Below are 27,492 nucleotides of genomic sequence, written 5' to 3' on the forward strand. Positions count from 1 at the left end.
TCTCAATCTCCGCTGAAAGTGTGCATTTCTCAACCCACATATTTAAACCAAGATTGTGAGACGCATTGGGCAAGGATATTTTTCTTGTATTGTTTTGTACAATCATGCAGTGTCTTGTCACCCAGGAATGCTTAAATGGCAAGAATGTGATTAGATCTCATATAGCTAGTTACACTTTGCTACGATATGGTACCACAGGGTTATAGGCAACCTATTTCAACAGTAAAGAGAGAGGGCATTTTTGGTTGAAACACCCGAGTCAAGCTTGCTAATGTTTACTTTGTTATGAAGCGAGTTATAGCGTTAATGACATTTTTTGTTCCCACGATAATGTAACACTGCTGGTTATCTTTTCTTTTTCCCCCTTCTGCAGTGTAAAGCTGCAAGAGATACAGGCATTTGAAAACCATCTTGTCGTGTTTGAGCGCCAGACTGGCCTGCTTAATGCTGTAGTTTATGCCCTACCTCCGGTTGGTGAGACATTTACAGCACTACCAGATGGACATCGAATAGAATTTTCAGAGCCAGCATATATGATAGAATCCATGAAGAGCAATTTTTTTTCTCCCATTCTGCGTTTTGGATACAGCTCGTTACGCACACCCCTATCAGTCTATGACTATGATATGAACACCGGTGAAAATGTTCTCAAGAAAAGAGAACCTGTAAGTTCTTTTGTAGCCTAGTCTGCTTTTGAAAGTGGAAAATTGATTTGCAAGTGTCAGATTTAAAAATTGTGATGCAAATTTACTCCCTCCTTTTCCATTGGATGTTGTCTGTCTCTCTCAATTAACATAGTAGTGTTACCTGAAGAAAATAGCCTTTTCATGAGATATGTACAAAGGTATCCTCAGAATTCAGTACCTATGAAATAGCCAAAGATGTGTTGTGGAACCATGGAAGTGCTGGCTGCTTGTAAATAATATGAAATGTGAGAAATGGAAAAGCAAGATGGAGGACAGGTATGGACAAAACCTGATTTAGAGTATGAAATGAATGAGACAATCAGGCTTCATTGAATGATAAAAAAACCATGTCCTCCATCTCGTGTGGTGTTTAGGAGGGAAGATCACCTGCTGCCAGAGCGGCAAAGAAATGTCCATGTTGACGAGCACCTAAGCAGGCTTTTGGATTTCAAAAAGGTATATTAGAAGATACCCAAAAGTTCTACCTGCTTCAGAAAAGCTCTACCCTGAAAGGAGATTTAGGATGCTTAGCGTGGTAGAGAAACCTCCCACCAAGTGGCCGCCTTCTGCAACTGCCTTACTTTATTGGCTCTTTAACAAGCACAGTTAGTGGAGTTTGATGTCAATTGTGAACAGATGTGTTGGCAGTTACATCTTTACTGCATATCCATGCCAAAACATGCAAGCATGCAAGAATCCATGTTAGGAATGTGCCTTATGGTTCCATTTTCTTGCAAGTTTGCTTTTGAAGGTGATTATAACATGGACTATGTGACTGGTCAACAGAAGTATTACAGCTTCCACGATCAACCAGGCAACAATGTGTTAGAGGTTGCACGATGTGGATTCTAGCCACGCAATTTGTTTGTTGACGAAAAGAGCTCTTGTGTGGCCAAATAATATGTGATGGGTTTTAGGGTTAGGTTTTCTGCGTCTAGACTAGAGACTCACTTGATCAGTCTGTTTGTGTACGAGTCACATACTCTCTCTCCAGAAAGGTAGACAAACTTTGAGTCATAGCTAGAATTCTCCTAGCGGCAGACTGACTCTCTCTAGATTCTGTGCTTCCCTTCTCTCTTTGTGTGAGAAATGAAATGAAATGTTATATTAACGTCTTCAAAAGGCCAAAGTGACCTATGAGACCAGAAAGTTACAATGTGGTGGGTCTGATATGAAGTCAGAGTAACAAAAAATGACAAAATAAAATACCATGGAATCCTAAACCGCTAGGTGTGAGCTAAGCAGCTATGTGGGATGGCTAAATCACAAAAGATCCAGCATCGGTCGTTGGCGGATCTCAACAATCTCCTCCATGGTCAATAGCTTGATCTGGCATCCTGCATGTCAGGCCAAAGTGATCCGAATCTCTGATGCAGCCTCCGTCGATGCTGTGTAGTCCTCCGGAGTCGTGGGCGTCTGGATCTCCCTAGCTCGGTCGCTTGGTCGATCAGTGTGCCTCTGGTGTAAGGCGACGAGCTCTCCTATGGTAGTAGCTCCTCCGGGTGCCCAGTGTCTGCTCTAAAGAAGTCTGTGATCCTTCTCTGAGACTGGCTGGCCTCTCCTCTCATCAAGCTCTCTTTGTGTCTGTGCAGCTCGAGCAAAAACAGACCCAAGCATCTCTGATCCTCGTACTGCATGACTCTGGAGAGTGGTCCGAAACCATCTCTGAACAAGCAGGTGGAAGCGGCCACGTATCTCGTAGTAGACAGGGCAGTGGCATGTGTAGTGCAACTCTGTCTCAGGCTCCATGTCACACAGGAGGCATGTCCTGGCCTCTGTCGGTACTCCAGTATATCTCCCAGTCTCGATCTGCAGCTGGTGTGAAGATGTGCGTATTTGGCCAATATCACATCGTATCCCATGAGACAAGTGGGTGTCCATGTATCTGGGCCTCGTCACAAAACCGTCCTCTGTAAGCTGGAGAAGACGCTCTCTGTAGAAAGCCATCTTCGTGCCCAACTCTTGTGCTGGCTGTATCCATGTCCTCCTGGTGTCTAGCTGAGTCAGGTCCTGGCGGATGAGATTAGGAATCGACACGCCCAAGAGGACTTGGGTTACATGCGACCGCAACAAGCTAAAACCAAAAAAAATTATGTGGATCTTTCCTTGAGTGATACAGAACACTACGAAAGCTCTCATACCAATGTAAGGTGCAGCGGAAGTGAATGTTGAACTTTGCTCAAGATGAGTGCTCCGAACTGTGCTAAAGGGTTCCTTTTACTTACGGAAGGGAGAGCCTTCCGTTCCATTAGTGAGAGAGTGCAATGGACACAAACAAAGTGAATAGACACTGTGAATGAAGGTGCTGAGACTGAGAGATAGAGAGAGAAGAATACGACACTAGAATGTTGTCAAACCCTCCTCCGAAGGCCCCACTCTCTATGGCGAGAGCGGTCTACTTATGATTGCACAAATCTCTACAATGCTTGGACTTGCCGACTATGTCGATGACGATGAGGACGATGACGAGACAGACTGAAATCTGAAAATGCTAAGGGCTGAAATCTGCAAATCTTTATCTGCTGAATTCTGACTCTATGTCGGTGACGATGTCGATGGCGCCAATGTGACGACGACGCGTTGAAAACGCAGATTTTTCCAGGCTGAATCTGCAAACTTCGCGGGACCTAACCGTGCGGCGAGGATCTGCTGCGAGAAGGTGAGATCTGCGAGGTTCGGGGGTTCTTCTGCGATGTCTGACTGCTACAAACTGAAGACGCTGGTGCTACTGTGGATTCCGTCGTGAAGGATTGTAAAACGCTAAGTCGCCTGCTGCTCCAAAATCGCTAGGGCTGAATTCTGCTGCTGGGGGAAAGTCCACTAACGCTAGGGCTGATCTACTCTCGTGAAGTGGTTCTGCTGTGTCTGCCAATGCCGAAGCTCCTCTGCAATGCAAAATCGCCAAGGCTGATCTGTCCTTGCAAAAACGCTAGCTTGATGCTGAGTTGCAAAAACGATAGGCCATGCTGTTGGGGCTCGTGCTGAGAAGGTGCCTGTTGAGCGATGCTCCTGCTGCCTCTTCTGCCAAAAAGTGCTAGCGCTAGGTTTGCTTATATACAAACTTAGCAAAATTGCCCTACCTACTTTCCAACAAAAGTCACTTAATAAATAAGTGAAAAATGTCAAAAATAGGGAAAATAGGTCTATGCACTGTAAAAATGCTACTAATGGGTTCTGGCTGGAATCTGATGGTCATGCTGTGTGCAACCAGAGGATATGCATCTAACCTAAGTGTCTGGACATGCACAGTTTCCGAACAGGCTCACAAAAGGGCCAGATCACTTCCTATTCTAGACTGACTTGACTGAGTGAACCCTGGTCATGCTGTAGCTTGTCCACGGACATATAGGGTTGGATGTGTCACGTGACATTTGGCAACTTAAGCTCGTTACCAGCAAGCATTAAAGAATTCAAACTCCCTTTTATTGGCAGCCAGGACATCATTGACATAAGCATCATTAGGAATAGATCCAAATCGAGCCTCATTGGGCACATTGTCCAAGCAAATGAAAAACCTTGTGCACCTTATGCAGTATCAAAGAAGATTTACCATCATCACCCCCTCTAGCTTCATAGCCATCACGAAAAACCTTGGGACTCTTTGGACCTGTATCATCAGAGGAATTTTTACCTGTTAGGGTTTCAACTTGATCATGAAAAACAACTTCAACCTGCAATCTTCATCGATAGCATCCTCGGGAAAATCACCCTTGGAAGTCTCAACATTAATCAAAACTCTAGGAGTTATCTCCTCATGCAGCCCATGTACAAGCATAGATGTAAAATCCCTGTCGATAACCTGTTCACAATCAGCATGATCTAAGCAATCTTCATACTCATGAATATCATCCTCTGCTTTCTCATCTGCATCTATGTTACTTAGCAACCCATCATAACATTGCAAAGGTTCATTTGGTACCCCCTTTGAAGAGGTACACGCATCCGAAAGTTCTTCTATACTGTCATGAATATCTCCTTCAGATCTATACAAGAAATCATCGATTATGGCATCTTCTTCCATGATAATAGCATCTGCAAACATATTGTTAGTAGCAATCATAAGCTCATTGGCATTCTCAGGCTCATCCTGTGCTCTGGGTTCATAATCTTGGTCACTTCATCAGCTATTGTGTATATAATAGCTTTATTTATGCACTCATCTGCAGCAAACATATTGTGCTGCTCGACTATAGTGCTGATAGTTTTAGAAATATCCTGTAGACGCTCATCTGCTTGATGAACTCCTTCAGAATAACCCATGTCAAGGTGAGCATCTTGTGAACCACTTGTTGTACAGTCTCTGTCTTCACTGAAACCATTATTGGAGGTAGCATCCATGCGAGCAATCTTTGAAAAAAAATCATACAATTCTGTTTCAACATTAAATTCTTTGTCTACCTTTTCTTCTTTGCTCAAAATATGCTCCTCTAAAACTGAATCTGCTACTTTTAATTCCGCATTTTCTTTGGCTTTGCTTCTTGCAAAAATATACTCCCTGAATTCATCATAGTTGAGGAACTCCATATGATCCCCTTCACCTTTACTGAAGACAACCTAGCTTCGTTCAGTAATCTCTTTTATTTCCAGATCTAGAATCCTTGAGCTTTCATAAATAAATTCCTCTACAAAATAGTTCCACTGTGTGGGATATGCTTTTGCAGTTCTTGAACCTGCTTTTTAAAATCCGAGTTTACAACCTCTTCAAAAGTTGCAATTATCCGATTTTCCGAAACATTTCAGCTCTTCATCTCGGCTTCATAACATGCAATAAAACCTTCTGGATCATATCCCTAAAAATTATGATACTGCTCCAAGTGCTAGCTCTACAACATCATCAATCTGCTTTTTTATTTACATGGCTTCCGCTTCTTGCAGACATCCCTGAACTAATTCCATCATTTTCGGCAAATCTGCAACTGCTAGATTTTTATCAAATCCATTAGAATTACAATCGTCAATAAACTGCTTCAATTGTTCTGGCATCTCCATCTTAACCTCCCACCCCGGCTCGTTTCACGTGGGGTTCACCAAGTGTCTAGGGATATGGGTTTGAAACGTGAGCCGAGTCAGTGCCGGGCTGCTAGTTGTGGAAAATTTGAGAGCCAAGAATTGCCGCACCGCACAATACAATAGTTATTAGTTACTTGGTAATGTTACCAATGCACAAAAATTGCTTGGAAACTGGTAACACCGACAAAATTGACGCACAATTATGAAGCAATCCCGTTCACGACACCATTAATTAATGCAAATGATGCTTTAGGAGTTTAAGCTCCCTTTACAGTTTACCCCGGGCCGTTAACGGCTCCGTGGATTCATAAAAAAGATTAACTAAACCTAAGCTGTCGCTGATAAACAAAAATCCTTCGTGTCGGTTTTCTTGAATCGATTTTCTTCAACTTTACATCTTCAGTTATCGTCATCGACTCCCTTCTATTGTTTCTTACTGAGCTCGGCTCCCTTTTTGCTTGCAAGCTCCCTTGTATCTATTATGCAACTTCCCCTCCTTGCTTATCTCTTCTCCAAGAGCCTTGCTTCCTCAAGCACGAGAGAAAGAGAGATTGGCTCCCCTGTCTTCCTTTGCTTTGAGCGCCTTGCTTGCGAGAGAGAGAGAGAGAGAGAGAGAGAGAGAGAGAGAGAGAGAGAGAGAGAGAGAGAGAGAGAGAGAGAGAGAGAGAGAGAGAGAGAGAGAGAGAGAGAGAGAGAGAGAGAGAGAGAGAGAGAGAGAGAGAGAGATTGCCCCCTTTCTTTACTAGCTCAGTAAGAGAGAGGGCCGTTCCTTCCTCGAGAACGCGAGAGAGAGAGCGAGATTTACTTCGATTCTCAAGCCACAAGAGAGAGAGAGTGATTTCTGTCGGTTCTCAAGCTCGCGATTTGCTTCGGTTCTCAAGCCAGAGAGAGAGAGAGAGAGAGAGAGAGAGAGAGAGAGAGAGAGAGAGAGAGAGAGAGAGAGAGAGAGAGAGAGAGAGAGAGAGAGAGAGAGAGAGAGAGAGAGAGAGAGAGAGAGAGAGAGAGAGAGAGAGAGAGAGAGAGAGAGAGAGACTGTCAGGATGAGGTTTTCTCAGTCATCACTAGCATTACACTATGGAATGTTTGGAGAGCTCGATGTCTTCACATTCTCAGTGCGGCTCCACAGCTCCTCCAGGATACCCTCACTGCCATTTGGCTGGCCATCATTCACACACTGATTTGGCAGTGGGATTCTTCTTCAGGTACATCTCAAGCAGCCGAGGCTTGTCGATTTGCCTTCCTTCGGCGTTGGGCCCGATTCCCACTCTTCTTCACACTTACAGGTGGCCAGATTACATGGCATTATGCCCCTCCTCGATGGTTTCTCCTCCACTCATCACACCGACCACCATGAGATTGTTCTAGTCGAGTTGTCACTATAGTGGCTCTCATTCTTACATTCAGCTTGTACACCCCACGTGATAGGCTATTTTGGCATCCGCTGGGGATTATTTTGTACTCAGTAATATACAGCCCTGACCTTTCCAAAAAAAAAAAAAAGAAAAACAAAAGAGAGAGAGATACACTGTCAGGATTGGACGGTTAGCATTGATGAGACAGCAACCAGAGCAGCCCACTCGTATGCGTTTCTGGTTACATTCAGGCCTCTCCCATGCCTGTCTGCAGCAGTTTTGGTCCGCCATCTGGGATTTACATGCGGCTCGTCGTATTTCTTTTTTCATGTGGATGATTGCACATGCGGGACTTCCAGTTGGGACTTGGCTAGCTACTATGGGTCATGATCCGTTATGTACTCGCTATCCTTTGCGACTACTTGAGTCACCTGCACACTGTCTTTGGTCATGCTCAGCTTCCCATGTAGTGTGGCTTGCAGTTTGCTTTCTACTTAGCAGAGCAGGTGTTCAGCATGGATTTCTTACTTGGGGATCTGTCTCATGGTTGATGCCGATGCCCGGCCCGCATCTTTTCTACGAGGGCTCAGACACAGATCGAGCCTTTATGCTTACCTCGACTGGTTATCGGCGAGGGACTTTGGCTATGCTACCACAGATTGCTTGGCAGGGGGATTCTCAGACACGTGATGAAGTTTTTTCAGTCATCACTAGTATTACACTATGGAATGCTTGGAGAGCTCGTTGTCTCCACATTCTAAGTGCGGCTCCACAGCTCCTTCAGGATACCCTCACTGCCATTTGGCTGGACATCATTCATACCCTGATTTGGCAGTGTGATTCTTCCTCAGGTACATCTGGAGTAGCCGAGGCTCGCCGATTTGCCTTCCTTCGGCGTTGGGCCCGATCTCCACTCTTCTTCACACTTACAGGTGGCCAGATTACGTGGCATTATGCCCCTCCTAGGTGGTTTCTCCTCCACTCATCACACCGACCACCATGAGCTTGTTCTAGTCGAGTTGTCACTATAGTGGCTCTCCTCCTTACATTCAGCTTGTACACCCCACGTGATAGGTTATTTTGGCATCCGCTGGGGATTATGTTGTATTCAGTAATATACAGCCCTCACTTTTTCCATCCTTCAACTCTCCTCGATGCCCTCCAAAATCTTGCTTTATTGCTCTCTTGCTGCCCTAAAAAAAACTCTCAAAATTTTGCCCCACAGCGCCGTGAATGACGCGGCATGGGAGTGGCAGCTATGACGTGGTAGTCAGCGACTCGAGCGAGGTTGTTTCTATCGTGGCTGGTACCAAATGCAATCACCATGGCATGCAGAGCATTTTTCGTTTGAGGCGCTCTCTCATCCGACTGCTCTACAGCCCGATGCGAGTTCCGTCCTCTCAGGTTGCGCCCCTGCCCGTTATCTGCTCGCCATGCCTATCTCCTTTTTTTCTCCACACACAAACCCCTCTTGAGTTAATGGGCGGCCAATTGGGTTCTTTAGGCAGCCTATATTTCATAGTGGGCGGCCTTTAGTTTATGGGCCCTTGGGCCCCACGTCGGGCATACATATTGGCCAAGGCAATGCCTTGCATGACATCACGTTCCAACATCCCCTGACTAGTAATATCACCATGAATTCTGTTGCCACCTTGTGTGTAGAATGCCACCACAACCTTCAAGATGCAAGTATAGGTGATTGCATTTGGAGAGTTTTCCTCTCTTTGCATCTGCTCAAAATAGCCAGATTCCTTGCCCTGCCTCTGTTGGGTGTATCCCGCGATCTTTGCATTCCAAGAGATGACATTCCGGATATGAAGCTCTTCATAACGTTATGTGCTTCCTTACGAGCACCGCACAGATCCCTCCGGGCTAATAACAGTCGTCGATTTGAAATTGCCATAACTTGCCTGTCCGGATTCTGTTTGTCGTGCCGTCACTTCCTATGACCTTTATACGTTGCTTAGAACATACACATCACCCGGCAAGGCTCCAAAACCCTCAGTTGGCACATCGACCGAGCTGACCAGACTGGTACAGAACCGGCTCCCGATGAATCTTTAATGGCCAATATCTTGGCAACGGGAACTCCAATCGCGGATCTCAAAAGACCAACGCACTCCACAAAGTGAGCACTCCAGGCCCATGCATTCATTTCATCTCTGTCCCATCAGCCGCAGTTGCCCAATCCGGTACGGATCTGCATCAACTTAAACTTCAACGTGCCATAACTTTTGCACCGTAGCTCCAATCGACGAGCGGTAAAGACAGGCTGGTAGAGCACTTCAAGCACTGCAGTTCTAAACCATACACTCCCATCTGTGCTCACTTTAAGCATACTCTTTTCTAACATGATTAAGGCATCTATTGGCCCTTTTAGCTGCATCTGGCATACATTAATCATTAAACTTGGCCTGTTAACAAGCCCTGATCACTGACCATTAATCAAGTAAGCTTCAAATAAGCTCGACGTGCATTTTTCTGATATCTTTCTTAGCATGGAGGCGGAGTTGCACGACATGTTTATGTAGTGCCTGTAACGACAGCATTAATTAATGCAAATGATGGTTTAGGAGTTTAAGCTCCCTTTACAGTTTACCTTGGGCCGTTAATGGCTCCGTGATTCATCAAATAGATTAACTAAACCTAAGCTGTCGCTGATAAACAAAAATCCTTCTGTGTCGGTTTTCCTGAATCGATTTTCTTCAGCTTTACGTCTTTGGTTATCGTCGTCGACTCCCTTCTAGTGTTTCTTACTGAGCTCGGCTCCCTTCTTGCCTGCGAGCTCCCTTGTATCTGTTATGCAACTGCCCCTCCTTGCTTATCTCTTCCTCCGAGAGCCTTGCTTGCTCAAGCACGAGAGAAAGAGAGATTGGCTTCCCTGTCTTCCTTTGCTTTGAGCGGCTTGCTTGCTCGAGAACGAGAGAGAGAGAGAGAGCGAGATTGCCCCCTTCCTTTACTAACCGAGTACGAGAGAGAGGATCGTTCTTTCCTCGAGAACGAGAGAGAGAGAGCGAGATTGCCCCCTTCCTTTACTAACCGAGACGAGATTTGATTTGATTTGATTTGGTATTAACGTTCGCGGGGGGCCAGAAATGACCCATGGGACCTCAAAGTGATACATAGTCTCCCTTCACGGGGGTGTATGGTGTGGTGTGTGTTATTCTCTTTTTGTGTTCCTATGAGTGTCTTTTGATGCTCAAGTATGCGGGTGAGGTATGTTCCAAGAGTTGTAGGGGAGGGGTCTGTCTTGGATAATAGGTCCGCAAAGGTAGAGCAACCGCTTAGAAGTGGTTGAAAATTAGCCCGGATGTGAGCGTATTCTGGGCATTCCAATGTCACATGTGCTTCATCTTCGGGAGCTTGCATTGTACATGATGTGCATATCCGTTTAGAAGCATCAATTTTCAGCCAGCCCTCTGTTTCTATTTTGAGCATATGTGACCTTGTGCGCATCAAAGAGATGGCTCTTCGTGCCATGTGGGGCATGGGTGTTTGTATGTGGGCGTGGGCTTCCATTGGGTTTGTGCTATAGCCTTCCCAATACTTTGTGTTGACATGCTTGCAATAGTATTCAAATTTCGAGTGGTGCTGCGTTGTCTTCCACTTGGTGTGGAGGCTATTTAGTAATGCAATTTCAAAATTCTGCATGTGTTCTCCCTCCTTGCCCTCCTCAATAAGCATGTCCACATATGCCTCTACATTCCATTTAGCGAACCATTTCTTAATGTCCTGTATGAGGCTCGATGACAGAAATTTGCTTTATTTTGTCTTTTGCGGCGCACATCCTGTTTCCCATGCAATGCGGGGGATTCGAGTAGTAGGCATCGCTTTGACCTTCATGATATACGTGTACATTTTTTGCAATGCTTTCATTTCTAGTGGTCTCTTGCCTGTCTCCAAGAGTAGCACGGAGTATGGTGTCGTCTTTTTGACCCCCATGTGTCGATATAGAAACTTTTTCTGAATTTTTTCAATTTTATTCCATGTGTGGGCTGAAATGCTTGCTCCCCAGATTTCCACGCCGTAGAGGATGGCTTGCACTACGCATGTCTCAAAAATGGTCGCTTTTATCTCCTATCTTTTTATGCTCCTTTGTGTGCACATGTTTTCAAATTGATAGTACTTGGCATGGCCGATGTTAATTCTATTATGTGCGGATTGTCCCCAAGCATAGTTGCACGGGATGTCAATCCCCAAGTACTGGAAACTGTCGACTTTCTCAATTTGTTTCCCTTGATACATGAGGGGGGCGTGGATATCCATCTTACGAGTCTTTACAATCATGAACTTTGTTTTGTCTACATTGATTGATAGACCCACATTTTCACAAAAAGCATGTAACGCATCGACCAATTTCTATAGAGCTGTAATGTCATGGGCGAAAAGAGCCACATCGTCTGCATAGATGAGCATGAGAAGTGTAAGCATCCCGATGGCTGGTTCATCCCCTTCTAGTTGAGGGAGGAAGCTTTCTATTTGATCAATGCACAATCCAAAAAGAGTAGGGGAGAGAGGGCATCCTTGTTTGACCCCCATGTTGCTCGAGAAAGATTTGGACAGCCCTTCGTGCGTTTTTAGTTGACATATGACTCTGTCATAGAGACGTGCTACCGCACTCCTGAGATGCATCGGTACTTTTATGCATTCCATCCTTTTCCATATACCCATTCTCGGGACCGTGTCAAAGGCTTTTAGTGAAATCTACAAAGCAACAGTATAATGTTTTTCCCTTTAGCCGACTCTCTTCCATTAATACCCTGAGTGAAACAAGGTGATCAATGGTGCTATGTTTTGGTCGAAAACCTGCTTGTTCTTTTGCTCGTTTTCCATTTGTCTCTGCCCATGTGCTTATGCTTTGTTCTAAGATGCTTCCCAAAAGCTTTGCCATGCAAGATCCTACCATAATGGTACGGTAGTTGGTAGGCTGATTTACATCCCCTTTTTTGTAAAGTGCTTTGATCCAGTTCTTTTGCCAATCCTCGGGTAGCCCTTGAACAATGGCTTGGTTTAGCATTCTATGTATCCACTCTCTTGCTCTCATACCTGACCATTTAAGCATTTCTGAGTTCAAGTGTAGTATGTCCGGAGCTTTCCCATTTGCAAGTTTCTGTATGCCTTTTTTAACCGTTTCGGAATCAAAGTGGTCTTGGGCATGGAGATCGGTTTGCATGTGTGGCATTTCTTCCGCATTATTATGCACATATAGTTGTTCCACATACATGTACATGTCATCTGAGCTTATGTCCCCTATAATGTCGTGTCTCCGTCCTTTTATTTTCAGCCATTCCTTTTTGGGATTTTTCTTGAAGTTGGCTATGGCTTGTGTCTCCGTGCGTAGCTCATAGTTTCTTCTTTTCCGCCTCTTGAGATTTGTGTAGTCTTTTGATAGAGTTTCCCATTCCGTGTTCGTCATTGACAGTGCCCGCAATTGTTTTTTGACATACTTGCACTCTTCATCAAACCATGGGTTATGCGGTAGCCCTTTAACATGATTTCCTCGCCGATGCGTTTTTCCCATTGTTTGTTCCACGGCATCACATAGAGCTTGTTTGAAAATTGGCCATGTTTGTTCAATGTGTGATGGCATGGGTACATGAGCAAGTGCATTGTCTAGATGTTCTGCATACATTCTTTTCTTGTCCACTTGCATTTTGTATGTCCATGATCGTGCATGGGGCTGTTTTTGTGCTTTTTGAGTGGGAACTTGTAGCCATACATGGATTGGGGTGTGGTCCGAATTGGGTGACCTCTTCCCAATTGTAAAATTACTTACAATATGGGATGCCTCATATGCAATCAATACATAATCAATAACACTTATGCCTTTGTTGGCTGTGTAGCATGTGCATTCTCCCGATTTTTCAAACTTACTTGTTCCATTGACGGCGATTAGTTGTAAGGATGTCATCATACTGAGCAATGCAATACCTTGCGGGTTTGTAATGAGATCTTTCGAACATCTCGCCCATGTGGGATCTAGTATCTCATTATGTTCAAGCATTGGAGGTGTCATGAGATCCACCATTTGCATTTGCGCATGTGCTATGCGAGCATTCATGTCCCCAATAAGCATAATCATCCCTTCTTGTGCATAGGCATGGATATCGGCATACAGATCCTCGAAAGGGTAATTCTTCTCTACATTGAAGGCACCATAGAATGGTGACTCTCTATGGGGGATGTAGCACCCGGCAATGAACATAGGTTTAGGTTTTGTGTCAAACTTGATCTATATGTGCCGGTTATGAGCATCTGTCTTGCAAATTGTGATCATTTTTCCGAGTTCCTCTCGGTATATCACTGCGACTCCTCCTTGTCCCCTCATTTTTGTACATGGCATCCGTAGGGAGTGTGTGACATATCCTTCAATGTGTGGTATTCTACATGCATCGTGTTCCCATGTTTCCAATAAAAAGAGAATATCGGCTTGTGGTAGGACTTCCGTTAATCCTTCTCCTTTATGCCACGGGAAGCCTTTGCAATTCCAACTTGTCACATGTAGTCCCGTGAACCCATGGGTCTCGCACTGTCATTTTGTTTCCTCTTTTGCTTCCCCTTTCGTGTCCGCTTGGGCTGTTTTTTTGTTCATGCGAGCTTCGTATGCTTCACGTCTGGTCTTTTGTTGGTTCGGCGTTCGATCTTCACTGATGTATAGTGCGCTATCCTTTAAGTAGGTGCGGGCATTTTCGAGGATAATAGCCCTCTTGCGGGCATCCAGAAGTGTGCATACGATTGCCCGATTTGCTTCTGGTTTCTTCTTGCCTACTCGATGTGCACCATATACCACCACATCATGCATTCCGAAGTTAGCGGAGATCATTTCCGTGATGTCGGTGTTCAAGGTAATGACCTTCTCGTTGTCGGATTCGGGGATGCCCCGTATCACGATGTTCATTTTTCTTTTCTCTTGTTCGGTGTATTCTTTGTCATCCTCATTAGCATACATATCTCTGTTCATTGAGGAAGTCTGAGGCATTGGTGTGTTTGTCAATGCATCTTTCCAAGAGCCCACATTTTCAGATACATTCATTTGCGCAATCTTTTCATCATGTGTGGCTAGCGTGTCTTGCATTGTAGCTGTGTGCTTATCAAGAGCACCCTGGAGCTCCTGCATCTTCTCCTCTTGGTGATGGAGTCGTAGGTCTTGCATTTGGAGCTTGTGTTCCAATTCTTGGTTTTTTAGAGCTAGGTCTTTCATTTCATCGCTCTGCTTCATGATGGTGGTGTGTATCGAGGAGATGAGTCCCCATATGTCTCGTAATGAGCATGGTGGCGTATTCCCTTCCATGATGTCCGGTCTCGGGGGGGTTGTTTGCTGTATTGGTTTGGGTCCCATGGTGCGTGTAGGTGAGGACCTGATAGAGAGGCCGCTTCTGGAAATTCGCAGGTTCACAGTGTCATTCATGTGGCCATGGTGTGCTGACCTGCGGTAATGCAGAGGAGGAGGTGGCAGGAAGCTACTTTCGCAAATGTATGAGAGAGAGAGAGAGAGAGAGAGAGAGAGAGAGAGAGAGAGAGAGAGAGAGAGAGAGAGAGAGAGAGAGAGAGAGAGAGAGAGAGAGAGAGAGAGAGAGAGTGATTTCTGTTGGTTCTTAAGCCCACGATTTGCTTCGGTTCTCAAGCCCGCGAGAGAGAGAGAGAGAGAGAGCGAGAGAAGCCTGGTTCCCTTCCTTCCTAACTTCCTTCAACTCTCCTCGATGCCCTCCAAAATCTTGCTTTATTGCTCTCTTGCTGCCCTAAAAAACAATCCCAAAATTTTGCCCCACCACGCAATCACGGCGCTGTGACCGACGTGGCATGGGAGCAGCAGCTATGATGTGGCAGTCAGCTACTCCGGCAAGGTTGTTTCTGCCGTGGCTGGTACCAAATGCGATCGCCATGGCATGCAGAGCATTTTTCGTTTCAGGTGCGCTCTCATCCGACCGCTCTACAGCCCGGCGCGAGTTCCGCCCTTCCAGGTTGTGCCCCTGCTCGTCATCTGCTCGCCATGCCTATCTCCTTCTTTTTCTCTCCACACACAAACCCCTCTTGAGTTAATGGGTGTCCAATATTTCAAAGTGGGCGGCCTTTAGTTTATGGGCCCTTCGGCACCACGCTTGGGTACCACGTCGGGCATACATATCGGTCAAGGCAATGCCTTGCATGACATCACTTTCCAACATACCCTGACTAGTAATATCACCGTGAATTCTGCTGCCATCTTGTGTGTTGAATGCCACCACAACCTTCAAGATGCAAGTATAGGTGATTGCATACTACACCATTAATTAATGCAAATGATGGTTTAGGAGTTTAAGCTCTCTTTCCAGTTTACCCAGGGCCGTTAAGGGCTCTGTGATTCATCAAAAAGATTAACTAAACCCAAGCTGTCGCGGATAAACAAAAATCCTTCTGTGTCGGTTTTCTTGAATCGATTTTCTTCAGCTTTACGTCTTTAGTTATCGTCGTTGAATCCCTTCTATTGTTTCTTACTGAGCTCGGCTCCCTTCTTGCCTGCGAGCTCCCTTGTATCTTTTATGCCACTTCCCCTCCTTGTTTATCTCTTCCTCTGAGAACCTTGCTTGCTCAAGCACGAGAGAAAGAGAGATTGGCTTCCCTGTTTTCCTTTGCTTTGAGCGCCTTGCCTGCGAGAGAGAGAGAGAGAGAGAGAGAGAGAGAGAGAGAGAGAGAGAGAGAGAGAGAGAGAGAGAGAGAGAGAGAGAGAGAGAAAGAAAAGAAAGAAAGCTTTATTAACGTCTTCGAAAGGCCGAACTCGACCTATGAGACAATATCATATACATGTGTTGATGCTCTAGGCATCGGAGAATAAAAAAAAGGGTACAAACTGAAATGAGCCTATAATATGCAAAAGGGTGTGGTAGGGTGGTGCATGTGGTGTACAATGTATAGTGTGGGTCCTCGTGTCGAGGTGTGCTCACGCATCATCAGGCTCAACTAGGGGCTGCAAGGTGATACCACCATGAGATGATAGGGAGGGTATCTAAAAACAAGCAACATATGTAGGGTAGAGAATGTGGTACATCGGTGGTGGCCTGCTCAGGTATCTCTGGAATGCTGGATCCCCTGGTGCTGGTACATGACTCTGCTCTAGATACTGATGGTGTAAGGTTAGTATCCTCGAGATCTCCCTCTGGTGACACCCATGTGTCCTGTATCCTGGGAGCCTCGGTCTCCGACGTGCCCTCTGAGACTCTGCCTGCAGAAGGGTAAGCCCTCTACTCTGTGTAGGTAGTGTGGGGGGGTCTGGCCCTGCTCGTCGGAAAAACTGTGTGATGGTAGTCTGTGTCCTGCTATCCTGACTCTGGCGTGGCTGTAACAACTGCTCTCGAACCTCTAAAGCCGCAACCAGGAACTGGCCAAACCTCCTCTGCTCTCGGCCTATCATATGCTGCTGTAATGAGTCTCCAATGCCATATCTCTCTCTCAGCTCTGTATATGCTGGGCATCTCATGACAAAATGCTCCTCACTCTCCACCTCCGTCTGGCAAATCCGGCATGTACGCTGAAACCGGCCTGTTTGATCCAAAAAGGGCGGTAGACTTTACTTTAAACCTTGATTTAGCTTTCACCCATTATTAGTCGTCTATTTTACTTGTATTTTCAAGACACAACAAAGGGGAGAGGGATACAGGCTGCTAGATTGCACCTGTATGAGTAGACAGACACCAGATTGGCCCCTAACTTAGGCGCCCCTTTCGGTATTTCTTTATTGTTCAAAAGAGGGAATAAACGCTGTGGTTCCTACAAGCTGCCCCGCACAAACTCGGCTGAATTTCCACTGTTCCAGCCCGATTTCGGCAGCATAACTGTACTAGAACCCTTCACGGTCAGTATTCCCACGCATTGACTGACTTTCCCGACGCATACGGGCACTTTGCAAAACCTGGCGAGAATCTGCAGCACGCTGAATTCTCTGTTTTCAGCCCTGAAAATACGCCAGATCGCCTGTACAGCGGTCCCCTTGCGTCCCCGAACCTCCTGGGGGTATTAGGGTCTGTTTAGGGCCAAAACCCTAAACCTGCAAAAATACACAGCAGGCTGTAATTCACTGTTTCGGGCTCCGTTTCGCGTGCCGGTCGCATCCCTAGCAAGTCCTCGAGCTCCCGCACCTGTAGGGCTACTTGCCCTTTGAATCGGACGAGATTTCTGGCGTGAAACCTCTCCGAATTCACCTGTACCTGGGGGGGGATTAGCCGCTAACTAATCCAGTACCTGTGCAAGAGGCTCTTGCCTCGGCAATCGCGCATGAACCCACACAACTGTACATTGGTCAAATGAAAAGCCCACTAGAGGGGCATAACATACTGCCAAAGGGGAGAGAGAGGGCAGTGCGTAGCGTGCAGGGCATCACTCCTGGCACCGCACTGTGCATAAGAGGGAAAGCAAGCACTCCATAGCTCTTAACCTGTGACAGAGACTTGCAAAATGAGCCTCCCAGCTATAAATCACGTTTTTGCCTTCTCTATAAGTAGTAAACTGGCCTCAGAGTGCCAAGTGTCACTCATTTGTGCATTTTCCCGCTTTAGACCCTCGGGTCTAAAAATATCTCACCTGCAGCCTCTGTTGACTTGGCCACAGAGTAACAAAATGATCCCCATGTCAAACTGCACGTAATGACGCGAAGACATTTTCAGGTCCCAAAATAGCAGTTCCCTAAATTTTAGGAGATGCTGCCATTGTATCTTTCTAGGTCATCCGACCCTCTTTGTACACTGCGGCCACATCCAGAACTGAAATGTAGCCTCTGTAGCAAAGGATTCCACTTTGGCTAGTCAATGACCCCACTTGGCTAACCATAGTCCTTGTCCAACCTTAGTGCTCTCTTGCCCTCAGGCCTGGACTCCCTCTGGACAGTTCCACACTAGCTATGCAATGCAGGGCAGTTAGATTTCCCGAGGGGTGTTTCCAAAAAGTGAAAGTAAATAGATAATAAGAAAGAAATCAACAAAAAGGATAGATAGTAGTCACACGCTGGTGACATACCCCCCTCTTGAAATCTCAAACGTCCTCGTTTGCATCTATGTCGTACATGCTTACTGTCAACACTGATGTATTCAACACCTGTCGACACATATACGACACATACATGCTCATTGTCAACCCTGGTGTATTCAACACCTCGTCGACTCATGTATTGCCTGCGTGTGAACCCTGTCCCAATGACATAGTGGTAGCTTCGCACTCTGCCATTGCTTTGAGTCACTAACTTTCCAATGACAAAATGGTAGCTGCACATTTTGCCACTGTCTTATAGTACACGTTGGATCCCGTAACACTTGCGAGCATACCCAAACCGACAGTTTAAGAATGCAGTTACACATGTACTCTTTAATAGAAGCAATCACTGTATCCTTGACAGACTGACAAGAAATACTCACTTCTATAGCACTAACCAAACTTTTGGACATTCCATAAGAGCAATTGCCAAACTGACAATCTGTACAGCTCTAACATTCATGTAACAGGTATTTGATTTGAGCTCACTTTAAATACCATGTACATCATTTGTTTCAAAAGCCATTGTCACACTGACAATCCATTTAGCTTTGAAACTCAAGGGGTCAAGGTAGGTTGCAAATCGAAGGCTTCCAGGTAAAGTGATAACACAGTTGGTGACTCTGCAAGTTCACCTTCTTCCATCCACTTAGCATCCATTGGTGGATAGTTTCTGAACTTTACCAAGTAACGCCTAGCAACCTTGCCTTTCACTTTCCTTTCTTTGTGTGCCAAAATCTGTTCAGGGAGCAAGATCTCGTCAAGTTCCTCGACTTCCGGCTGATCTTCAGCTGGCATATCTTCTGGCACATCACCCACATAGGGTCTGAGAAGACTCACATGAAACGCATTGTGAATCTTCCAACTGTCAGGCAATTTCAGCCTATATGCAACATCATTGATTATGTCGCATACTTGAAAAGGCCCATAGTAACGCATGCTGAGCTTTGGAAAGAGTCTTTCCTTGCCCTTCATCTTCTTTAACCTTGCCTTTTCAAACCGTAGAAGCACCCAATCACCAAGTGAATATACCACTTCACGACGGTGACGATCAGCTGCTTTCTTTTGCTTTGCCTGAGTCCTTTCTAAGGCCACTTTGACCTTCTTGTACATTTCATCCATGTCTTGAACATACTTATCTGCTTCAAATATCTTGTCCTTTGTATGCAGTATGGGAGGAACTTTCTTGCCACCTTCAACTATCTCAAAAGGTGCCTTGCCAGTTGATGAATGCACTGTATTATTGTATGCATACTCCACCAATGGCAAATACTGCTCCCACTTTCCTTTATGCTCTGACACATAGCACTTCAGCAGATCTAGGACAGTAGAATTTGCCTCTTCTGACTGTCCATCTGTTTGAGGATGAAATGACGAAGAGAATTTGAGCGTGGTACCCATATTCTCAAACAAGCCTCTCCAGAACAAACTAGTCATGCGTGGATCACGGTCGCTAATAATCGACTGTGGCATGCCATGATACTTGAAAATATTGCTCATAAACAAGCGTGCCATCTGATCTGGCTTTATCTTCTTCCTGACAGGAATAAAATGAGCCTGTTTGCTGAATCTGCAAATAATGGTCCAAATACCATCATTTCCTGTCTGCGTTCTCGGAAGATCAAAGATAAAATCCATAGCAATACTTTCCCATGGTTTATCTGGAATAGGTAGGGGTTGCAATAACCCTGGTGCCTTTTGCCTGTCAAACTTGACCTTTTGGCATATTAGGCATTCTCGCACAAAGGCATCCACATCCCTTCTCAATGTAGGCCAATAGAAGAATGTCTCAACCGCTTTAACTGTAGCATCAATACCACGATGCCCTGCATACGGTGGGACATGACTCTCTTCCATAACTTTGTGTCGCAATGGCTTTGTGACACACAATCTGCCATGCATCATCATGAACCCCTCTTTGAGAAGATAGTGTTCATGACGTTGTCCATCCATTAGCTGCTCGAAGACCTTTGCAAAATCTTCATCATTTGCATACTGTTCTCTCATATCATCAAGTTCATGATGATAAGGAATCGACACAGCTGAAATTTGTGGCTTCCTTGACAAGGCATCAGCCACAACGTTCTTCTTGCCTTCCACATGCACAATCTGAAAATGGAACATGGACAAGATATTTGCCCATCGCATATGCTTTTCAGATAACTTTGTCTGTGTCAAGAAGTATCGCAAGGTCTGATGGTCCGTTTGGACAACAAAGTCTGCACCTAGCAGGTAGTGTTTCCAACTTAAGAGCGCATGAATCACAGCCAGTAACTCTTTCTCATAGACCTGCATGGTCATCTCTGGCCCTTGCAAAATTCTGCTCTCATAGGCTACTACCCTGCCATCTTGCATTAGCACAGCACCAATGCTACTACCGCAGGCATCACACTGGACCACAAATGACTTCCTAAGATCTGGCAACACAATGACTGGATCCGAAGTCATCTTTTCCTTTAAGAGATTAAAAGCTAAAATCTCTTTTTGTGTCCATCTAAAGGTGACTGCCTTCTTTTGAAGAGCATGTAAAGGTGAAGCAATCTCAGCGAAATTTCGGATAAACCTTCTGTAATAGGAGCATAGTCCCAAGAAGCTTCGGACATCATGCACCGTCTTCAAATTTGGCCATGACTTGATCGCTTCAACTTTTGCAGGATCCATTCTGACACCATCCTTTGAGACAATGTGTCCCAGAAAGTGAATCTCTTCCAGAAAAAACTCACTTTTCTTTGCATTGATGAGCAACCTATGACTGCGTAGCTCTTTGAATACAATGACCAAGTGATGCCTATGCTCCTCTTCATTCTTTGAGTAGACTATCATGTCATCAAAGAATGTACCAACAAACTGCTGGTGTGGACGGAAAATTCTGTCCATCATCCTATTAAACGTAGCAGGAGCATTTGTGAGACCAAAGGGCATCACTAAAAATTCGTAAAGGCCAAACGTTGTTCTAAAAGCAGTCTTGTGCACATCCTCTGATCTAATGCGGATCTGATGATACCCACTCTTTAGATCTATCCTGCTAAACATAGCTGCTCCTTCTAATTTGTCCATAATATCATCAATTCTAGGTATAGGAAACCTATTCTTGATGGTATTCTTGTTCAGTGCACGGTAGTCGATGCACATACGCCATGAGCCATCCTTTTTCTGCACCAACAATACTGGAGAACAGAATGGAGATGAACTGGGCTGAATCAGCCCCTTTTCTAACAGCTCCTGTACTTGGCCCATTATCTCTTTCTGCTGAGCCGCACTAACCCTGTACGGAGGCTTGTTTGGTGGGCTACTGCCTGGCACCAAATCTATCGCATGGTCCTCGGGTCTCTCTGGCGGTAATTGAGACGGTAATGAATCGGAAAAACAGTCACTATACTGTTGTAAAAACATTGACCTTTCTTTATCTAGCACAGATAAATTTGATTCATCACAATCTGACACTTCACGTGCAAAAACCAAGTACGCAGAAAGATGCTTTTTCATTACAGAAGTAATAGCAGAAGCTGATACAGTAGGAATAGACTCCCCTTTAAGCTTTACATCCAGAATGTGAGTCTTTCCCCTGCTCTGTACAGTGATCTTTTTGTTGTAGGCATCCATGATTCCCTGTACACGAAACAACCAAGGAATACCTAACAACACATCACATCCGTCCAGTGGCATGATGTAAAATTCTTCAGCATCTACATAGGACTGGATATGTAGACGCAACTTTCCAATGATGGGTGTCACAGCCTCTGTATGGCCAGGACATGCCAAACCTGCCTCTGCTGTATACCCCATCTCTTCAGGTCTGATTCCCAACTTTGAAGCCAATTCTGGGGAAATAAAGTTGGCTTTGGCACCTGGATCAAAGAAGATAAGCACTGTTTGATCCCTAACCTTTCCCCATGCTCTGCAAAGCTCACTTGCATCTGAATTTGGCTTGTCGCCCACCATATCTGGCACTAGACCAGCCATGGGCTTCTTTCCTTTCTTGTCTTCCTTGTCTTCAGAATCAGCTGGCCTTTTCTTTGTAGGACAGTTGTAAGCGATGTGGCCAGGCTGCTCACATATAAAGCATTTGTTCTCTGTCCTCAGGACCTTCTTTTGCTCTTCTGACTTGCGAGGAAAACGTCTTTTCCATTTCTTTGCTGGTCCTTTTTCTGATTCAGCCGTAGCTTTGTCTTTCCCTGTGTTGGCCGACTCCTGAGTCCCTTTAGGAGCCTCATTGGGAACGTGCTTCTTGGCTGAATTTTTCTTGCCTGATCCTGCCTTGACGCCAGTGTTAAATTCACAATCTTCTCCCTTGAGCAAACCATTGCCAGTGTTTGCTACCTCGATGAGCTGCGTCAAAGTAGTGACTTTTGTCTTCGTACAGTACTTTCTCAATCCTTTAGGTAGGCCACAACAGTATTTTTCAATCTGTTCTGTCAATGGCACAAACCTATAGGAAGTTACTGGAAGTAGAGCTTTCCAAAACTTCCGATTGTAATCATCCAGATTTCTGCAAGTGGCAGCATTAAGCTGGTGCCATTCTGTCATGACATCTGCTTCGAAATCATCAGATAACCATGCTGCTGCAAAAATCTGCTTGAAGTAAATCCATGTGGACGGAGCTTGCCCTTGAAGCAATAAAGTTGTCCACCATTGTCCCGCATTCCCTGTCAAGAAAGTGGCTGCCTTGCGGACCTTTGAAGCCTCTGTAAAGTTTCCCCCTGCATAGGCCTTATCAAACTGCTGGAGGAATGAAAGAGCCTTCTTCCTGTCATCAAACCCTGTAAAGGTCGTGAATGACACACCTTTGCCACCTTCTTTGTACGGAGTTGGCCTCTCCAGCGGCGTTAAATTGTCATATGGAAGTGACTGAAACATGGGAACACTATTAAGGTTCATCTGTGTTCCTTGGCCGCTATTAACTTGACCTGGAAATGCCATATTTGGCTGCTGATTTGTAATTCCAGCCATACCAAAATTTGCTTGTGGCATCCCAAATTGTCCCTGAGTGCTTTGAAACCCTGGTTGCATACCCATGACACTGTACATGGGGTTAGGCATCATCGTTTGAGCACCCCCAAACACTGTTCCTGGCGTATAAAACTGATTTCCAGGTGCATGACCAGCCATGCTCTGAAATACCGATCCACCTCCAAAATAGCCAGGGTGTACTGAAGGTGGTGGGAAGACCTGTTGCATAGCCTGTAAGTTGCTTCCCTGCCCATTAGAACCAGCTATAGGCTGCTGAAAGGTGGCGGGCTGAATTGGTACAGCTTGAAAAACTGGCATCTCAGCCACCTGTTCTTGCACCTTAGGCATACGTTGTGGAGACTGCATGTTCTCCGTCAAGTGTACAGGTGTTTCCATTGACTGTGCGGTATGAATCACCTGTGCTCGAGCCTTAACAGGCTTTTGAATATGATCCAGTGACCCAACTTGCTGAGACGGAACAGGAGGTTGCAGAAAGGCTAAAAACCTTGGGTTCTGCATTACTTGTGTGAACATAGCCACAGCAGTAGCCAACTGGGTCCTGAATATATCATCATCAGTCTGTGGTGGTCTTGAGGACTCACCCACTTCATGTGTCTGTTGACCCTGTGAAGAGGAAACCTCTTCAGTCACATCATCTGGTCTGTCAGCCATAATTACAATTCCCTGTGTCTGGTCTATGATCCCCTGTGTCTTCAAGCCCAAAACTGACCAAGGCTCACTTCTATGGAAAAAAGTGATTTAATCCCGTCGATGGAACCATGAAACCGGCCTGTTTGATCCAAAAAGGGCGGTAGACTTTACTTTAAACCTTGATTTAGCTTTCACCCATTATTAGTCGTCTATTTTACTTGTATTTTCAAGACACAACAAAGGGGAGAGGGATACAGGCTGCTAGATTGCACCTGTATGAGTAGACAGACACCAGATTGGCCCCTAACTTAGGCGCCCCTTTCGGTATTTCTTTATTGTTCAAAAGAGGGAATAAACGCTGTGGTTCCTACAAGCTGCCCCGCACAAACTCGGCTGAATTTCCACTGTTCCAGCCCGATTTCGGCAGCATAACTGTACTAGAACCCTTCACGGTCAGTATTCCCACGCATTGACTGACTTTCCCGACGCATACGGGCACTTTGCAAAACCTGGCGAGAATCTGCAGCACGCTGAATTCTCTGTTTTCAGCCCTGAAAATACGCCAGATCGCCTGTACAGCGGTCCCCTTGCGTCCCCGAACCTCCTGGGGGTATTAGGGTCTGTTTAGGGCCAAAACCCTAAACCTGCAAAAATACACAGCAGGCTGTAATTCACTGTTTCGGGCTCCGTTTCGCGTGCCGGTCGCATCCCTAGCAAGTCCTCGAGCTCCCGCACCTGTAGGGCTACTTGCCCTTTGAATCGGACGAGATTTCTGGCGTGAAACCTCTCCGAATTCACCTGTACCTGGGGGGGGATTAGCCGCTAACTAATCCAGTACCTGTGCAAGAGGCTCTTGCCTCGGCAATCGCGCATGAACCCACACAACTGTACATTGGTCAAATGAAAAGCCCACTAGAGGGGCATAACATACTGCCAAAGGGGAGAGAGAGGGCAGTGCGTAGCGTGCAGGGCATCACTCCTGGCACCGCACTGTGCATAAGAGGGAAAGCAAGCACTCCATAGCTCTTAACCTGTGACAGAGACTTGCAAAATGAGCCTCCCAGCTATAAATCACGTTTTTGCCTTCTCTATAAGTAGTAAACTGGCCTCAGAGTGCCAAGTGTCACTCATTTGTGCATTTTCCCGCTTTAGACCCTCGGGTCTAAAAATATCTCACCTGCAGCCTCTGTTGACTTGGCCACAGAGTAACAAAATGATCCCCATGTCAAACTGCACGTAATGACGCGAAGACATTTTCAGGTCCCAAAATAGCAGTTCCCTAAATTTTAGGAGATGCTGCCATTGTATCTTTCTAGGTCATCCGACCCTCTTTGTACACTGCGGCCACATCCAGAACTGAAATGTAGCCTCTGTAGCAAAGGATTCCACTTTGGCTAGTCAATGACCCCACTTGGCTAACCATAGTCCTTGTCCAACCTTAGTGCTCTCTTGCCCTCAGGCCTGGACTCCCTCTGGACAGTTCCACACTAGCTATGCAATGCAGGGCAGTTAGATTTCCCGAGGGGTGTTTCCAAAAAGTGAAAGTAAATAGATAATAAGAAAGAAATCAACAAAAAGGATAGATAGTAGTCACACGCTGGTGACATACGCTCCTCTCGTGGTATGCCTCTGGCTCTGCCACTCTCAATCTCTAGCTGATGTGATGACACTCGTAGCTGGCCAATGTTGACCCGAAGTCGGTGTGGCATGTACTCTTGCATGTATAATGGAATCTCAATGAATCCCTGCTCTGAGAACCTCAGAAAATGCTCATAGTAATATAGCATTTTAGGAGGTAGGGTGTCTGTGGGCCTGCGCCATGTCCTCTGAATATATGTATGCCATATCTCCTGTCTGATGACCCTATTCCGCTCAGAGCGTGAGAGGGTATAGGTCGGGGCCTGGGTGTCATACTGGAGTGGTGGTAGTCTATCGATATCAAAACCGTGCTGAGCTAGCCAATCTCTTGTCTGGGCATACCATGAGCTAGTGTCCCCTGCCTGTGCCATCTCTCTAGATGCAATGAAGGCTCTATGAGAGATCCTATCTGGATCCATATCTTTGAATCTGCGAAGAAGGCAAACAGTCTGAAAGAGTGCCTCTACCAACATCGGTGGTGCAGCCAGCTCAGCTCTAATAATGTCGTGTGGAACTGATGGCTTGCTGCGAATCATCCTGGAGATCATAATAATCTGTGGCCTCTCTATCTGTGTCCATACTGAGTCTGCCAGTCCCGGTCCCCAAATGGCCGAGGCATACATGAGTGCAGGTGTGACCAGTGTGTCAAAGAGCCACCCCTTCGTGCGGGGCTCCTGGAAGTGGGCCTGGTGGCACTGTCTCTCCATCAGAGCTAGTGATGCGTATCCTTTGGTAAGTCTATCTCTGGCTGCCTGTGTCATGGAGAAGGTCCCTGATGTTGCGGTGAATGTAACCCCCAGATATACATATGAGCCTGTCACTTCTATATCCCCTCCAGCTACTGTAAATCTACTCTGTCGGCGAATCTGAGCCGATGTATGAAATATGAGAACCTTGGTCTTGCCAAGGTTCACCGTGAGTCCTCTCTGTGAGCAGAAATCATCCAGGGCCTGCAAATGTAGTTGTAGTCCCTCTGCCGTCTCTGACATCAGGACAATATCATCTGCATATAAGAGTATGTGTACAGTAGTCCCTGCAATATCCACTCCCTCTCCACCCTTGTGCAAGATGAAGTCTACAATCTCGTCAATGTATAGACCAAAGAGTGTAGGTGATAGGGGGCAACCTTGTTTCACACCAATGGTGCTCACAAGGGTGTCAGATAATCCACCCGGGCATCTCACTCTGCCAGATACATGCTCATACAATGCATAGATCCCCCATGCCATCTCCTCTCCAATCCCAAGCGCAGCCAGACATCGGAAAAGTCTCTCTCTAGGTATTGTGTCAAATGCTTTGCGGAAGTCAACGAAGCAGCAATATAATCTCCTCTTCCTCACCCGTGTCTGGTCGATCAGACAACGAAGGGTGAAGATATGATCAATAGTAGAGAAAGCTCGGCGGAAGCCTGCCTGTCCTGGTGTCCTCATGCCCTCTCCCTCTGCTAGAGAACTGAGCTCCTCCTCTAAAACCGCACCATATAGTTTGGCCAGTATAGGACCAATCATGATAGTGCGATATGTGCTAGGATCCATGGCATCCCCAGATTTGTGGATAGGCACGATGGTGTGCGCTGTCCACGACTCTGGGAATCCCTCTGAAAGCGCGCGGTTGAAGAGGTGGGCAATGAGTGGTGCCAATGCATCACAGCCATATATAAGATGCTATGCCTGTAGGCCTGCCTGATCTCTAGCCCTCCCATGCTGTAGGTGGGATATAGCTTTCTTCACCATGTGGGTGGTGAAGAAAGTAGATGATGTGGGTCGGGTAGCCGATGGCGTAGGTATGGGTGGCTGTCCTGGGATCTCGTATAAGCTCGCGGCATATCTGTGCCATGTCGCTGGGTCCTGAATAGGAGTGGATGGCCTGGGAGGTCTGATCCGACGCCATGCCTCAGCACTATTCTTGCTCATGAGTAAATGATAGATGTCCCAATACTGGTGCTCCTCCCACTCCCGTCTTTTACGACGGGTAAGTGTCTGCATCTTGCGCTGAGCCTGGCGATGTGTAATCTCCCCTCTGATCTCCAGTATATGTAGGTGTCTGTGTAGATCTCGACATTCGTCGTCGTACCACCTGTTTTGTGGCATAGTGCCAGTGCGTGGAGGGTGTGTGTGTATGCGATGTGGGAAACTTTGAGTGGCTGACTCGTGTAAGATGGATGTAATGTGTGTGGTGAGTGTGTCCAGAGGTGCTGTGGGGTCTAA

The 27,492-nt window shown here is 46.0% G+C and overlaps 2 protein-coding genes across 2 annotated transcripts in view; one reads left to right on the forward strand and one right to left on the reverse strand.

The window, feature by feature from the left end:
• The window catches only part of LOC147450313 (Prolyl oligopeptidase family protein), a 113,198-nt gene that overhangs the window by 34,393 nt on the left and 51,313 nt on the right, over positions 1-27,492 (forward strand). The window contains exon 5 of the mRNA XM_086519578.1: positions 374-665. Coding sequence (XP_086375704.1) covers positions 374-665 — 292 coding nt within the window. The remainder of the gene's footprint in view (positions 1-373; positions 666-27,492) is intronic.
• LOC147450314 (uncharacterized) lies at positions 15,916-26,797 on the reverse strand. The gene is made up of 2 exons (XM_086520697.1): positions 25,257-26,797; positions 15,916-16,564 (listed from the first exon to the last, which is right to left on the reverse strand). The coding sequence occupies exons 1-2, from the start codon at positions 26,791-26,793 to the stop codon at positions 16,032-16,034; spliced, it is 2,070 nt and encodes a 689-aa protein (XP_086376823.1). The 5' UTR covers positions 26,794-26,797; the 3' UTR covers positions 15,916-16,031.

Source organism: Adiantum capillus-veneris, chromosome 9 (assembly GCF_014529385.1).
Source record: "Adiantum capillus-veneris isolate H3 chromosome 9, ASM1452938v2, whole genome shotgun sequence".
Taxonomy (NCBI): Eukaryota; Viridiplantae; Streptophyta; class Polypodiopsida; order Polypodiales; family Pteridaceae; genus Adiantum; species Adiantum capillus-veneris.

Excerpts from the sequence above, each read along its gene's own strand:
- LOC147450314 (XM_086520697.1), bottom strand. The coding sequence starts at position 26,793 with ATGATTGGTCCTATACTGGCCAAACTATATGGTGCGGTTTTAGAGGAG. Across the intron at positions 16,565-25,256 it reads AGGCATACCACGAGAGGAGC|GCCGGTTTCAGCGTACATGC; the intron begins GTATGTCACCAG and ends TGGATCAAACAG.